This window comes from Pelmatolapia mariae, linkage group LG20 (genome assembly GCF_036321145.2).
Source record: "Pelmatolapia mariae isolate MD_Pm_ZW linkage group LG20, Pm_UMD_F_2, whole genome shotgun sequence".
Taxonomy (NCBI): Eukaryota; Metazoa; Chordata; class Actinopteri; order Cichliformes; family Cichlidae; genus Pelmatolapia; species Pelmatolapia mariae.
Window position 1 is genome coordinate 44,262,901 of NC_086244.1, and position 15,990 is coordinate 44,278,890.

The 15,990-nt window shown below is 45.6% G+C and overlaps 2 protein-coding genes across 6 annotated transcripts; both read left to right on the forward strand.

Annotated features, from left to right (window-relative positions):
• The first annotated feature begins 211 nt into the window (after nt 1-211).
• On the forward strand, nt 212-10,376 carry LOC134618529 (protein NLRC3-like). Of its 2 annotated transcripts, XM_063463965.1 has the most exons (12): nt 212-402; nt 1,483-1,668; nt 2,193-2,288; nt 2,549-2,720; nt 3,362-3,509; nt 3,896-3,988; nt 4,816-5,165; nt 5,804-6,016; nt 7,097-7,272; nt 7,355-7,631; nt 8,171-8,386; nt 9,783-10,376. In XM_063463965.1, the coding sequence occupies exons 1-12, from the start codon at nt 377-379 to the stop codon at nt 10,167-10,169; spliced, it is 2,340 nt and encodes a 779-aa protein (XP_063320035.1). In that variant the 5' UTR covers nt 212-376; the 3' UTR covers nt 10,170-10,376. The 2 variants fall into 2 exon arrangements, with proteins under 2 accessions (XP_063320035.1, XP_063320036.1); XM_063463966.1 differs by lacking the exon at nt 5,804-6,016.
• Nucleotides 10,377-10,694: 318 nt separating this feature from the next.
• LOC134618719 (lamina-associated polypeptide 2, isoforms beta/gamma-like) lies at nt 10,695-15,249 on the forward strand. Of its 4 annotated transcripts, none has more exons than XR_010091923.1 (7): nt 10,695-11,465; nt 11,820-11,915; nt 12,277-12,311; nt 12,413-12,438; nt 14,085-14,138; nt 14,226-15,087; nt 15,133-15,249. XR_010091923.1 is itself a non-coding variant. In XM_063464247.1 (7 exons), the coding sequence occupies exons 2-7, from the start codon at nt 11,387-11,389 to the stop codon at nt 14,389-14,391; spliced, it is 456 nt and encodes a 151-aa protein (XP_063320317.1). In that variant the 5' UTR covers nt 10,695-11,278; the 3' UTR covers nt 14,392-15,249. The 4 variants fall into 4 exon arrangements, 3 of the variants coding, with proteins under 3 accessions (XP_063320317.1, XP_063320316.1, XP_063320315.1); XM_063464247.1 differs by having other exon boundaries at nt 10,695-11,278; nt 11,387-11,465; nt 14,226-15,249; XM_063464246.1 differs by having other exon boundaries at nt 10,695-11,094; nt 11,387-11,465; nt 14,226-15,249.
• The last annotated feature ends 741 nt before the right edge of the window (nt 15,250-15,990 follow it).

The window sequence follows — 15,990 nt, forward strand, 5'->3', positions numbered from 1 at the left end:
ATGTCTCAAACTAACCTCTGAGCTGCTCTATGACCGTGATTAAGATGATGCGCAGCTCTGCATACAGCAGTGGTGTTGCAGCCCGAGCACTGCCCGTGGTGTCTGTTTTCAGACACACGTAGCTTTCTAAAACATACTCCTATCTAACGACGATCATGGTTTTATTTCGAAAAGCTGTGCCGGAAGTCTTTGGGTTTGCGTTGCACTTTGCTCGCGGAAGGAAACGAGTAGAAAACGAAAGTTGGAAGTGGTATCGTTTAGCGTAATGAGCGCGGCAGGCCGGTCGGCTTGTTTTCGTGTTAAAGTAACTGTGTGCTGCAACATTTAGCCGCCTAAGCTCCGTGCCGTGCCGTGCCAGTCTGCTCCAACCGGAAACATGGACCCGGACACTGAGGTTGAAAGGTGGGTGTTGTCATTATCTTCCCAGCTTGTGTGTGACTTCAGGAGAGAAGCAGTGTTTCCGACGGCACCTCGTAGTTTACTCTCCCTGTGCGCTTCAGACCACTCAGCTCTGACTCAAGTGTTAACACGCATTTATTACTATCAGGTATGGCGCGAGCCACTCGGACACGCCTCTTCCTGCGTGACCTTTTCCCTGTCACAGCAGAGACAAATGAAAAGAAAGAGCCCAGCTGTGTGGACACAGGGGGCAGGAGTTCAAGAAAGCGAGTGAAATCCGCGCTTACAGCGGAGGAAAGTGAAGTCACGTCAGTGTGACTGGCTGATGTTTCACGTTTCAGCTGTTAACTTCAGGGAGGCAGGTGTGGGCCAACCGCCATCTTTGCTGAAACCCAGTCTATGAATTTCCAGTCAGGCTTCTTTTTCCTGCGTGTGTCCCTGTGTCATGTATCCAGTACGTGCGTGGCAGCCGTAGAGCTGTGAGTGCTCCAGAAACATGTTCATGCTCCCTTTGTTGCACCTGGATGCACTGCAAAGGAACGCAACTGTATGCTGTGCAGCACCGAACTAACAAAGTAGTGCACATCATGTTTATGAGCAGCGCCTTTTCCATTCAGTGCCATAAGCTACACATGCATTTAGAATGTGAAAGTGCTGTTAAAGCTACTCTGAACATCCCTCTGCTCTCATACTGTCTGCTGTTCTTTACCATCCTGTTGGCTTTAGTATTACAGCCTTTAGCACCATCAGGAATGAATTTGTTTAAGTTGGAGTCAGTTGGGATGTGATGGAGCGAGTTTAGCTTCGGTCACAGAAATCTGAAACACAGAGGAGGAAAACATAAAGTGGCTCACGAAGCGTCAGCGCTGACGAGGGAGCGAATAATGTAGTAACGAAACAATAACGGGTACGTGCAGGCGCTTCTTTCTGAAAGCAACGTGGCAATTCAGAAAATAACGTTTACCTTTACACCTCTCAGTCACAGCCAGACAACCAAAACTATATATGAGTGAATATCTGTGAGAAGAATGATGTTTAAGAAACAATCAGGTGCACACTAAAACTTTCTTTTCCTTCACCCAGCATTTTCCAGAGAAAGGATGAGATGGATGAGGAGGACGAGGAGAAGGAGAAGTGGAAGAGGCCACCGTCCAGCTACGGTTCGATGAAGAGCGAGAGTGACGACATGGAGGACAACGTGGAGGAGAAGCAGGAAGCTGCAGACGTGGTAGCAAAACTACCTGAACCGAGAGCTCCCACAGGGACAGGGTACTTGGTCCTGAGTGATTTATCTGATTTGAAGTTTCAGTCTGTAGACTTTTGCTCTTTGCTGTGTGTTTTTGGGACAGTTAGCCTGCCACCCTTAGTTCCAGTTAATTGCCCATATTAAAAATGAAGCCTGTCCACTGTCTGAGCTGCAGGAAAGTTTGCACAGTCAGCACGATGCACAAGACAGTGCAGCTAAACACAGCTGATCCTGCTGTTAGGATTAGGCTTCAACTTCACTGTCATGTTTAAATACAGGTTAACGAAGTACAGTTTTTATAAAATGTCGCGGATTGGACCTGCGCTGTTTCTATGCAGGGGGCGCTGCCACAAGCCATTCTGGATTTGGGCTTCAATGCTCAACAACACAGAAGTGACAATAAATTACTTTCTGCTTTTGAAAGCAGGGCAGTGATTTTACAGCAGCCCATCTGCTACATTTGAATATCCTGTTAGAGTCACAGACGATGGCAGGTGTGGATGAGCTGCTGCAGCTGTTACAGCTTGTTGTTCTTCATACTGACCAGGATACAGATGAAGGATCGCCCCGAGTCTCCAGAAACCCTGTACACCATGACCACGCAGCAGACCAGAGCGCCCGGAGCTGTGGTCATTGACACCAGGTGACACACACACACACACACACACTGTTCCAGTTTAACATGACGATGGACCCGCGCTGGTTTGTCTTCTGTTTTTCAAACACATTAAACTTAAAAAAACAAACGTTGTTGACAAACAAATACAAATGACAACAGAGTTGTTATTATTAGAAGAGCTAAAGAGTGATATTTAGGTAGGTCAGGTAGGACGCGCTGTGTGTCTGTGGACAGTGTTAGCAGCACTCTCTGACTCCAGCCCTGTGCTTCCGGTTGTCTCCCAGCTCTGTTGATCTGGACTTTTATGAAGATGAAGAGGATGAGGAAGAAGATGAGTATTTAATAACTAATTCTCCAGAACCGCCTGAGCCCATTGAACCGGATGATCCAATGCCTGACGAGAACAGCCAGCCCGGCAGGCTGCACCCAGAACAGGATCTGCCTCATATCTTTAGGGTTGGTACAAAGCCTGTCTGTCTTTACTGAAGCTATCACTTGGTGTCCACGCTAAAGACGTTTTCGTTTAATAACACAGTATAATCACCATTTCCTGTCCAAAGTGTTTGGAACTTGTTGCTGTCAGGAGGTTTTTCCTTCAGACGTGCGTTTGTCTGCATTGATGAAGATCAGTGCCACAATGACAAACAGCAGCCGTCATGTTTCCTCAGGTTATAAAGACGTTTTACATCTTGGCTGTGATTGGTCACAGCTGCAGGTGTGTGTGACAGCTGTCCCATACACGCTGGGGCTGACACAGAATCAGAGACTTAGTCAGAGGACTGCGGGGCCCGAAAACCCTGAAACACCCAATCAGTCCATTTGAGATTTTTCCTCTTGTTCTGCTGTTACTTCATCTTTCTGCCCAAAACACACTGAGAGTGAGGTCCTGCAGAGCGGGCTCCTGCAGTGGGCGCACACATGAAACATTCAGGGTGGAACAAACCCCGATAGTCCATTTGGCAGTCGAGGGACAAATTTCAGAGCAACTTTGCTGTTTTGTTACAAGTTTTATTGATAAATCATGTCCATGGGTTTGAGTACGTGAGCATTCAGAAAGACAGCGTGTTGTGTTTTCATAACGTGCTCTTTATTTGTAGAACATTCAGAGCATCCTGAGCCCGCTGTCCTGGGAAGAAATGCTGAAATTCAAGTCGTGGTTTTATCAGTGGGAGCCTGACCTGAAGCTGAACCAGATGTACGATGGAGACATCCTGGACTTTGTAGACCGGCTGTTGGAGGTCCTCGGTAAGGAAGCACAGCTGTGGCACCTACAGTGATGTGAAAAGTCTTTGCCTCCTTCCTGAGTTCCTATTTTTTGGTGTGTTTGTCACACTTAAATGTTTCAACTCATCAAACAAGTTGAAATGTCAAACACAGACAACACAAGTAAGCTAAAGCAGCAGTTTCTAAATGAAGGAGTTTATGGGGGAAAATCCAAACCTGCATGTGGAACAGTGATCCCCCTGAGCCTGATCACTGGCTGGGCCACTCTTAGGAGCAACAGCTGCCAACCAGTCTTTTACAGCTGTGGGGGGATTTTGGTGTAAAAGTTGAAACAGTCGTTGCTGTGATGGACACTTGTGTCACACATTCTTATTGCTTTTATTTTGGATGCAAACTGTGCTCTGCAGGACAAGATCGAGCTCTGACTCACACAATCACGAGTCTGGAAAACATCAACAAGAAGCCAGAAGCAGAGGAGCTGTCAAACAAGTGTAAGAGAGGTGAGCGGACAGTGCGTGGGCTTTCAGGAGGTTTCAGCACCATCAGCAGAGTATGTTCATGTCTCTGTTTCAAGAAGGGTCAAAGTGCTCGGAGCGTTTTATGCCTCACGGCAAATGACATCCAATATCTGCGGGAACAGCTCTGGGAAGCCTCAATGGGATTACTTCAGAAAGACGGTCGCTGTGTCAGAGATGAGACTGTTTTAGTCAGAGTGACAGCATAAATGTTTTTGGCCATGGCTCAACATACTAACAGGGTTACTCATGTATAAAATGAAACGACATTTTATATTTTCATGCCTCGGCCATTACAAAGCATCTGCTGCTCCAGTCATCACAAATAAGAAAGTCGCTCGATGTGCAGCTCTGATGCTCCTGCTGTCTGCCAACACTCGAACATCTGTTCTCTGACCTCTGAACCAGGGGTGTCTAAGCCCAGGCCTGGAGGCCCGGTGTCCTGCAGGTTTTAGATGTGTCCTTGATCCATCACAGCTGATTCAAATGGATAAATGGCCTCCTCAACATGTCTTGAAGTTCTCCAGAGGCTGGTAATGAACTAATCATGTGACTCAGGTGTGCTGACCCAGGGTGAGATCTAAAGCCTGCAGGACACCGGCCCTCGAGGCCTGGAGTGGAACACCCCTGCTCTGTCTGCAAGCTTCTTGACTTGTAGATAGATTGTGTGATGTCCTGGATTTAACTGCTTACTTCCCCTGTAGGCGATGTGTTGTTGAATGGATGGCAGTGATCTCATTTTAGAATTTAGACAACACGTACCTGAAGGACTGAATGTTTCTTTCTTTCCTCCATATCTTTCTCCGACACAGCGTTGATGCGTTTCCGCTTGCAGCAGGCTTTATTCAGAAAACATCAAGTCATCCGTGAGGGAGTCATTCAAGCTGGGAAGCAGAACTTTCTAGACAAGGTCTTTGTGGAGCCGGAGATTTCCACCTCTGGTTGTGGAGGAATTTATCCCACCCACGATTTACGACCACCTCCGTCCCCTGTCCCGGTCCCCAGCCCTGACACCTTTGTTGGACTGAACAATTTGATCCGACTAAAGAAAGATGACGGCGCTCCGGTGAGGACGGTGGTGACCACAGGGCTTCCGGGAGTTGGCATGAGTGTGTGTGTGGCAAAATTCTGCCTGGATTGGGCCGAACAGCGGGCCAATAAGGTGAGATGTTTACAAATCACAGCTTCAGTAAAGCCACAGCAGGGTGTGTTCTGGGCTGGTCCTGAGTGGGGAGGTCTGAGTTCTCTGAGCCTTTATGCTTTACGTTCTGCCTATCCTGACCCAGTGAGCACCTCAGGCCAGTCCTGATAAGAAAAAGCGTTCGGGTTGGACCCTGCTGTGGATAAACACGTGGTTATACCGTCACTCCAGCAGGAGCTCACTCTTTGAACCATTTTCCAGTCTCGTGCACTCGATACATGAAGAGTGTTAGCAGCTACTTTGAAAGAACACAGAAATCCCAGCAGCTTCACTCGGTCTGTGTCACTCTGATAACAGCTGTAAGGGGATGTTTTTGTGTATGTCACCATCCATTCATCCACCTGAATGCTGGGTTAGGGGCTATAATTAGCTCGTCCCATAAATGAAAGCCAGTGTGAGTTCTAGATGTGTTTGATATTTGGAATTACACAATATTTTGTCTACATTTCCCTTTTTATCATCTTACATTCTGTGTGAAGCCTGAGCACTGCACTAGCACACAGCGTAGGTGGTTTTCCAGCTGCAGCAGAGACGAGCTGTGCTACTGTTCCTGTGTTACGCTCATAACCAAAAGCTTTTCTGTTGTTCTTTCTATCCAGGATATCCAGTTTGTCATCAAACTTTCATTCAGATCTTTGTGGGTCCTGCGAAACAAACACCTCCCTCCTTCTCAGACGATGTCCATCATGGAAATCATTGAATATTTTTATTCTGACTGCAAAGACGTAAAGCCTTTCCTGGAAGAGGACGAATGTAAATTTCTCATCATAATGGACTCATTTGATCGTTACCAGAGTCCTTTGGACTGGGAGGTAAACCCATCCACATACTTTGATATCTGACTTATTAACATCATTGGAAAAAGTCACATAAAGGAAACAAACACACATTTAAAGATTTGAGTGAAAACCCTTTTTATTCTGTGAGGCTGCCTCAGACTAACTAAACAGCAGCAGAGCCTCCTTCCAACCACACAACAAGCTGCACACTCAGCAAACCATCTTTGATATGTAGTGTCAGTGTAACACATCTTCATCTGGCTATGAGACGTCCTCCGAGTGTAAAACATGGACTGCAGTAATCTTGTTCCCACAGGATAATGCAGCTTCTAAAACAGCATCATGTTCCTCACAGAGGACGATGCTTGAGTCGTGGCATTGTGTGCACTAGGAGCGCATGGTGTTGTTTTTGCAATGATATCCTGACATGACACAGCTTTATTAACCTCCTGACCTGAGCTCTGTCACTGGGACCTGATGAATGTAAAAACTAAGAATTATGTGATTTTTTTTTTCTTACCTGATTTTTGTTTCTGAGAAAAATCAGATCCACATACGAGGACATTCGTTTTACATTAGGATAGAACGGTGGCAGCATAACGTCCTCGTAAGTGGATATCAGGCCCAACATTCAGTGTTGTGGTCTGGACAACCCAAAATTCAATGTGCAAGAAACCTCACAATGACAATAAAAGCTCTAAAGCAGGGGTCTCGAACTCCAGGCCTCAAGGGCCGGTGTGCTGCAGGTTTTAGATGTGTCCTTGATCCAACACAGCTGATTCAAATGACTAAATGACTTCCTCAACATGTCTTGAAGTTCTCCAGAGGGCTGGTAATGAACTAATCATTTGATTCAGGTGTGTTGACCCAGGGTGAGATCTAAAACCTGCAGGACACCGGCCCTCGAGGCCTGGAGTTCGAGACCCCTGCTCTAAAGGAAATGTGATGTCCACACATGTGGAGGTCGGGTCCTCGGAGGTTAAATGAAGATGGAGTAAAGTACTTGTGACGATCTTGTTTGTAACTGAGCAGCTTTAGCCAGCAGGAACCTGGCTGCTAAGATAAGTGACTCAATCAGACGCACTTCTGTCTGTTCTCTTTTTCTGTCTCCAGAATGCTCCCGTCATAAATGACAACAACACTCCGGCACATCCTGACGTCCTGGTTGTAAACATCATCAGAGGCACTGTGCTCCGCGGCGCCCGCCTCTGGATCCTGGGCAGACGGGGGGCTGTCTCACAGATACCTTCCAAGTTCATCGATGCGGTCACAGAAATCCAGGGCTTCAAGTATGGCGGCTGATTCTTTCTGACGTCTGTGTGATGTAGTTTCAGTGCTGTGAGTTAATCCGTTTGCCCCCTTCGTCCGCAGCGATGACATGAAAGAGTCCTACCTGAAGAATCGCTGGCAGAGCAATGCGGATCTGGGAGCAAAGATCTTGTCTCATTTTAAGCGCCTCCCCACACTTGTGATGGCCGCTCGCCACCCGTTTGTGTGCTGGATGGTGGCCACGGTGTTCGAGCGTTGCTACCGTTACCGGGGCTACGGGAAGGATCCTCCCAGATTGACGCCGTTCTACGTCAACATTATGATGGTCCAGATGAATCGCAGGCTGCAGTTTTACTATGACAAGAGGGAAAATGAGCTGGTAACGTGTCTGTGTTTCATTTCCAAACAGCTTCCAGTCCTGCTGCAGACTACTGCTGCTCTAGTTTGCTAGCTTTAGGAGAAAAAGAGCGGCTTTGTCCACGGCGTGTATTACACGAGTTTCTGAAGTGATGTCACAGAGGATGCATCCATCTTTTATATACTGTCTTTGTTTTTAAACTGGCCAAGTTACAGCCTTAGTATGACTTTGATGCTGGGCTTGTTTCTGTGCAGCACATGGATGCAGACTGGCATTTGAAACTGTGCTGGGGTCATATACTGTCATCACTGAGTGTTAATGTAGGACTGTCGGGTGTACGCTGCAGTCCCAAAGCAGCAGAGTGGATGACATCGCAGCTGCTGTGAAAACAAGAGCTGTTGAAACAGAAAAGTCCAGCTTTAAAGGAGCAATAAATCAAACACAGTCAAATTCCAGTTTATTTCCATTAAGACCAATGAACAGGCATTCGCCCTGGAACTGCAAAGCTTATGTTCGGTGTCAGTGCTTCGTTTTTATCTTCTTGTGCTCTTTGCACTCAGAAATGGTCCACGGATGATAAGAACCTGGTGGTACAGTTGGGAAGGATGGCCTTGAAAATGCTGGAGAAGGACACCAGCGTGTTCTATGAAGACGATGTGAGGGAGCACGGCCTGACGTTCAGCGAGGTGGCCGTGTTGTGCGGCATGTGCACTGCGCTCCCCGCCCCAGCTGCCGATGGGAGGACAGTGTACTCCTTTATCCACTTCACCTTCCAGGTAAACATGTTGGTGCTTATTCTTTTCAGACAGACCTGACATAAGCTCTCTTCACAGGTCCCTGTTGCTCGGACATCAACCTTCCCGTAAGCTTTACTGTCTAGACTCCATAAAGGTAGTGAAGCTAGCACAACTCAAGCTGCATTGCATCTTACACGCTAACACGCCTTCTTCTTCTAGTATATATCAAACATACGCTTCACATGTAGGGTCTGTTTCAGCTACCCTAGCATCCGTGTGTAGATCCCAAAATTTCTATTTGTATCATATTAGCAGGGAGTGGTTAACAGAGCATTAGATCTGAACTTGGGGGTTAGCATCTTTCCCGAGGCATTTGGGATGCAGCCTGGAGCAGCCAGGGATCAACCCACCACCCACAGAAACAGTATTTCTATGTGATTTTTTTAAAAAGGGATGAAGGAGTGTGAAATGAAATGGAACGTGTCCATATGTTATTCCTGGTCTTTAGTGGAGCAGTTTCGTGTGATCTGGAGTTACAATGACCGGGCAGTGAATCCTTTTATAAATGAAGCATTCCAACTTTTCTGATTGGCTGTCCTTCACAGACAGAAGGTTTGAACAGTATGTGAGCTTTGTACTGAGAGAACCATATCAAGGATGTCCACTTTCACTGACATCATGCAGATCCAAGAATAGCTTTTGACGTCCAGGATGAGTTGCACATGAACTGGTCGAGCCTTTGGAACAGGACACAGAGGAAAAGCAGCAGGTCCACTACAGCGGGCCCTCGCTATAACGCGGTTCAGCTTTCACGGCCTCGCTGTTTCACTGATTTGTTTTGTGCAATTTTGCATTTTTTAATTTTTATTTTTACAGCACACTGTGTTCTGCGTCCTGATTGGCTGCAGGCCATTGTTAATCGATCTCGTGCCGTGTCTCCTGTACAGTACAGAATGCCTTCAGTTTGCCACATGTACATAAATCTTTGATGGCTAGCAGTGTGACTCTGAAGTGCAGCACTGTATGTTTGTAAGTTTGCTCCAACAAACACTGTCGACGAGACGTTTTGCACCCTGAAAGGCTCCCGCAGGTGTGTTTGGTTTCAGTCTATAATACTGGACTTATTTTCCTACCAAGGTTTGAACTGTGAGTGTTTGAACAAGAGAGAAAAGTGTGAAAATGTTCGTGTCTGTCTGAGTGTGTAAAGTGTGCAGTGAGGGGTGTTACAGCCTTCAAACATCTATAATGATTGTAAAAATACATTTGGCTACTTCGTGGATTTCACCTATCGCAGGTTACTCTTAGAACGTAACTCCCGCGATAAACGAGGAGCCGCTGTAATCAACTGTTTGTTTCTTGTGACATACACAAAAATGTGAAAAACTTGTATGTTGTAGAGATCACGTTTTAAGAAGCTCTATCTTCCTTCTTGCAGGAGTTCATGGCTGCTTTGTATGTCTTCACAATGTTTCGCACAGAGGAGAAGAACGTCCTGGATTCTGGGATCTGGCACATGCCCAAGATCTTTGCATCCAAAGAACAAACCAAATCCATCGCAGGCCTGATCCAGTGTGCGTTGGTGCGAACCTTTAACCACCCACTGGGTCACTTTGACATGTTCCTGCGCTTTCTGTGTGGCCTGCTTTCCCCAGACTGCCATGACAATCAGCTCTGTGGCTACCTCTTCCGCCAGAACGCCCCTAAGGTGGGAGGACTGGATCAAGCACAGCGGCTGCTGGAGCAGACCATACAGAAGGCTCCACCTGAACGGGTGGATAACCTGAAGGAGTGCCTTAGAGAGATGACACAGAGCGATGAGTGATTTAACTCTGCATGATTACATGAAAACTTGACATAAATGTAATGAACATTAAAGTTTTTCTTGTTTGGAGTACGACATCAAAGAGTCTTTGATGATCATTTAACGTTGTACCAGACAAAATCACGTTTTTATGCATTCCAGCAGAGGAGACTTGCAGTACTGCGTTATATTTATCAAGTCTTACACAGAGCACTAATAAAAATGTATTCACACAATGTCTTTACTTCATTTAGTCGCCATTTTTCAGCATCTGTTGTCTTTATTTCCCTCCAGCTTAATGTAAGGGAGCCGATATTAATTTACAGACGAGTGAAATAGACACTAAATGCGTGTCATACACTGAACAAACTTCCACGAAAAGAATGAAAGGTTGTTTCATTGTTTCAGTTTTATTAATAGAGCACCAGTTCACAACAACAAAAAACACACAAGCTATGAGACAGAAGACAAAAGTTTATGACATGAAATTGCTTAGAAGGACTCAGAGAAGAACTCAAGAAGATGTGGAGGGTGAAGGTCCCGGTGGTCCCAGTGGTAATCGGAGCCCTCCCAGTCTCTGAAGAGCGCAGTCCCAGGAACAGCCAAGATGCTGCGCAGGACCCTCAAGGCCTCTGGTAGAGGACCCGGGCTGGAAAGATGGACCGCCCGCAGGGGCGAGAGGGGAACGTCTATAATGTTACACAGACTGCCGATGACAAAGGTCCTGTTGAACCCGCTCTGAGCGCTGATTACTCGTTTAAAAGCAAAGCACTTGTAACCGTGCTACAGAACAAGGCCAGGTTAGCAGGACCAGCAGTGATGTGTGGGTGTGCCAACCCAACGTCTCCAAATTCTGGAGAAGTTACGCCCACATGTGAGCTTCACTGCTGTGCCCGACTTTCCTTCGTCTCAGTTCACGCAGCACAGCCGTCGTCTTATTCCAAAGGTGAGTGACATTCAGCCCACTTTACCGTCAGCTTTGTTCATGCGCCGCTTTCATTTGTTTGTGGCAGCGTGGATTTACGCTCGAGACAGACGCAGAAAGCCGCCAGCTCAGTTCTCGGAACTGTCCGGTTTCTGCGGGGAACCTCATTTTAACGGGAGCCAAAGAAGTAAACGCTTTACAACATGTACGACTGTCTTAAATGTTGACTGATAAAGTTTGGCTTTGAAATGTAGCCTGTTTGTTTCCCTGCTGGAGCGCAGGGTGGCGCATGTCTGAGTCTGTCTGTCTGCAGATGTCTCTGAGTGAGAAAAGCGACGAGGAGCTCGGCAGCTTGCTCTCTCAGTATGGCATCAAACACGGACCCATCGTGGGTAAGTACACACACAGGGATCGCAGCTTTGCTCCGTGAAGTGTTTTCCACACACGCAGATTATCCACGTGAGCGCTGTTCTGCATCTGAGACATGAGGAAAATGTTGCGGGAAACTTCCTTCATACTGGAAGTTTATAATGCGAGGCTACCGCTACGTTAGGTCTGGCTTGGTGTATGTGGACAGTATGTGGAAACTGCTTACACTGCATCATAAAAGTGGATCCACGTGACATTAAAATCATTCATTACAGTCACGTCAACCAAAAAGCTGCTTTTAATTCATTCGAGCATCTATTTAGATAAGTGTCTGTACTTTGTTCACATACTGAAGAAGTGTTTTTGTGTGAACACAGGCTCCACTCGGCATCTGTATGAGAGGAAGCTTGAAAAGGCGATGGAGCAGGCTTCAGTGAAGACGTCCTCTGATAAGACCTACTACAGAGAGGAAGGTAGGAAGCAGCCTGAGGTAGAGGCCGTCAGTGTTTCAGTCAGAGTGAAGAATACTAAGGATCGAGCTCATTTAGCTCCAATCTTAAACACACAAAGGGTGATTGAGTAAAGTCAGGAGACTGTGGGATTTGGTGCTGAAGTCCGACTCTCTTCCCTTCATAGTTGTGAATTTGAAGTTTGAATCAGTCAGTGTTATGGAAACAGCAGCAGTGATGATAACTGGTCTGTATGAAGAGGTCAGCCCCAGCAGCTCGCTCTCAGGCTCACTCTGCTCCTCCTGTTTCTGTCCTCTGATCAGATTTGGAGGTGTAACTTTGAGGTAATAGTTGCATGATTTGTGTTTCGTGTTGTTTTTTACAGAGGAGGAAGTTACCTACATCACATACCAGAGTGCAGTGAGTCCTGATTGTCTGTCTACCGCTTTGTTTTTGTGCCAACTCCTCTACTCTGGAAAAAGACAATAATCTTACAATTACTCCTGCTTTCATTTCAACAGGCTACACGTAAGCGCTCTGCTAACACGTGAGTACTGCTATAACCCACACAGAACATCACAAGGCACATTAAAGACACTGATGCAACACGACATCCTGATTAACCTGTTAGCAGAAAAAGAGCAGCAACCTGTTCTGTGGAGATCTGCGAGGCTGAGGTGTTGAGGGTTTATTTAGATCATCACCTGCAAAGTATGTTTACCTTGATTATAATGTGACACTCTAATGATCTCATGGAGGCCTGTCTTCATTCTCCCCACAAACAACACTAGTGTCACTATTTCAGCAGCAAACACACGGCTGAGGAGAGGTTAGAGCCACGGTGTCCAGCACCAGGCCTCGAGGGTCAGGGTCCTGCAGGTTTTAGATGTCCTTGATCCATCACTGCTGATTGAAATGGCTAAATGACCTCCTCAACATGTCCTGCAGTTCTCCAGAGGCCTGGTAATGAACTAACCAGGTGTGCTGACCCAGGGTGAGATCTAAAACCTGCAGGACACCGGCCCTCCAGGCCTGGAGTTGGACACCCCTGGGTTAGAGCATCTGGATGAGGCTCTAATTTAAGATCCTCTCGTGCTCTGAGACAATGATGGATCGATGAAGCCGCTCCACTGACACGTGCATTTCAAACATGGTGCATGCGTGTGCATGCACAAATGTGGACATGAAACTATAGTGAAGCAGATTAAACTAAACATGAATCTCATAAAAATGATAGTGTGGGTTTGTGGCATTCATGGGTAAACAACATTTACCTTGACTGGTACCGGTGGTTCTCTTTACTAACCATTTACAAACACCAGTTGCAACCTGCCAACAGCCACCAGACTGGTTTACAAACAGCTAATACCCAGTTAGCAAACATCGTTCCATTCAGTGTTAACTGTAAAAAGAAGTTAAATGTTGTTTACTTAACTGACAGCACATGGTTATATAATATTGGTTAGTGTAGTATTACCAAGTAATGGGGCAGCACTAGCAGTGTGAGGAACATAGCAGTGCTGCTTTGCTAGCCCTGCAGGCTAACGTGCACGCCTTTATGCACCGCTCCGATTGGATAGTTTAAAGCTGATTATTTTGCACCGCCCACATACAACACTGTGCTTTTATTTCCTCTATGAAATTCTCCCAAACTGCACTGTTCTTATCACGCCTCATCTGTGTTATGGTCTACACTACCATGGAAGTAAAACTGAAAGGGCAGATTGCTGTTGTTTACCCAGATGTCAGTCAGTCTTAACCTGCAGGTAAGAACTCTGCAGAGTCACATTTCTTAGTACAGTGTTGTGATTTACACTGTAAGATGATAGGCTGGATTTTCTAGTATTTACACTAACGTTATATTAATCTGTGCACCTTTTTCCTTTATCTCTTGTTGTGTGTACACCAACCAATCGTGTGCTTTGTAACTCACTACACACACGCTATTCAGCCAATCAAATCATTTACATGTGAAAATGGGAAAACTGCAGGAGGTGACGGGGAAGCAGAGAGATAGTTTACATGTGAAACTCAAACTGCAGCGTTTCATTATTTTAGCTTGCTGACGCTGATGCAGCTGTGAGGGTACTTACTGCCATGTGTTCCACATGAGGGACTTTACCACGTTCTTGACCTTTGTTTGAGGATATTTTGTTTAATTGGACTGTTGAACTGTGTGTTTCCTGCACACAGGGTGAAGCGAAGCACTGAGCAACATGAGGTCGAGGGACCAGACGCTGACACAGAGTGAATCCTGCAGTATGAAGCAGTCACATGTTTGAGCGCGTGAGTTTATAGCCGGGTCTAACCCACCTCTTCTCCTTTGTGCCTCAGGGCTGCTGTGCAGGTCACCTACAGCTCCACCAATCACACGTCTGTACGATCAGGGGAGCCCACTGGAGACAAGTCCACAGGAAGCCTGTGGAAGATGATTCTGGTGCTGCTGCCTTTAGCTGTGTTATCAGCTGTGTGCTACTACGCCTACGCCTACATCGTGTGATGAACAGTGGAAGGATTGTTCCATCGATGTCACATCGAGACTCTATTTTTGTGCTTCACCACTTTTTACTTGGACTCTGCTACAGTAGCTTCACATTCTGCTGTCCAACTTTAAAGCCAAAGCTTCTAGTGACCAGCCAGTTTTGATTTTTTACAACTGTAATACTGTCGATTATGTTATTGTTAATACAGGAAAAAAGTGGGACTGTCAGGTAATATCTGTGCTGACCTTGCAGTTGCAGTTATTATTCCTCTGCTAGAATCATTTTACTGTTGAAAATAATACTTATTTATCTGTTACTGGCCTTTGGTGCAGCTCCCCAGCTCATCTTCTGTCTGAAACATCTGTTTTAGCTCCTCTAACATTAAAGCCATCCATGTATCCTTTTTCTTATCTAATTCAGGGTCAAATGTAATTGTTGAATGACAGTTTTAAGCAGTGTCCTTTTTTATTATTTTTTATTTACCCGAGTTTTGAGATGTACTTAATCATGTAGCACCAGAGAAAGAAAACCAAAGAAGATTCAAAACACTGGACTCACACTGACTCGTTGTGTCCACAGTGACAGTAGACAAGTTGATTACAGCACTGTGTAACAAGTTTACACCTGCCTCTGTCCAGTTTATCCAAACCTGCTACATAGGATTTAAAATGTTACTTTAAATCTAAAATGCTGTCTTCCTGCTGTTCTGTAAAGTGTTACACTGACGCACACTGTTCAGGAGTAACAGTGTGCGTCAGTGTAACAGTGTGTAATAATAATAATAATAATAATACAGTTTCTTAGTCACTGTAAAGCAGAAAGAATTATACTCTTAATAAAATGTCACTGACAAGAAATGTAACGAAGCAAGTTATTAAAGGTATTTTTTGTAAAAATAAAAAAAATCAGAAACTGTAATAAAGACATTTTACGAGAAACCATATGTCTGCATATCTGACATCATTTTTGTTGCTATGTTGAAAGACCTTAGTGATCTAATGTTTCCACGTTCTTCTAGAAACAGCAGCAGGCTAAGAATGACAGTAATGTGGATTCTGTGTCATGGTCAGTGAGCTGGACTGTTACTGGACGCTGCGCTGACACACTGACCATGATGTGGTTTAAAGTACTGTGTGCCAGCACACCCTGCTTGGGCCCTTCTGGATCTGAAAATGAAGCCAAATGCAGAAATGCCAAAAAACTGCAGGACCTCTAAGTGCTGCTCGAGGCCGCGTAGAAAACATCCAGCTGTATAGCATAAAAAGCATGTTTGCAGACCATTACAGACCATTTTTGCCTCTATTAATAGTTCGATCATTTCTTTTAGTCTTTCCTTCACCTGATTAATTATATTAGGGTACGGCTGCTGTGATAGGTGTCCCAGCCTTCTCACCGTCTGCACGCAGCTGGGGTCTTGTGGACTATTTGTATTGAATTGTACCCGTAACACTATGGTCTGCTGTATGGTACAGACCACTGGGGAGTAAAAAGTTCACCAACACTCATGGTATTAGTCTGTTACATAGCAGAAATGTCTGCACTGCAGCCGTAGTGTTTAAGTACAGCTTGCTGGCTAAGTAACATTAGGTGAGAAAAAACAAACAAACAAATAAAAC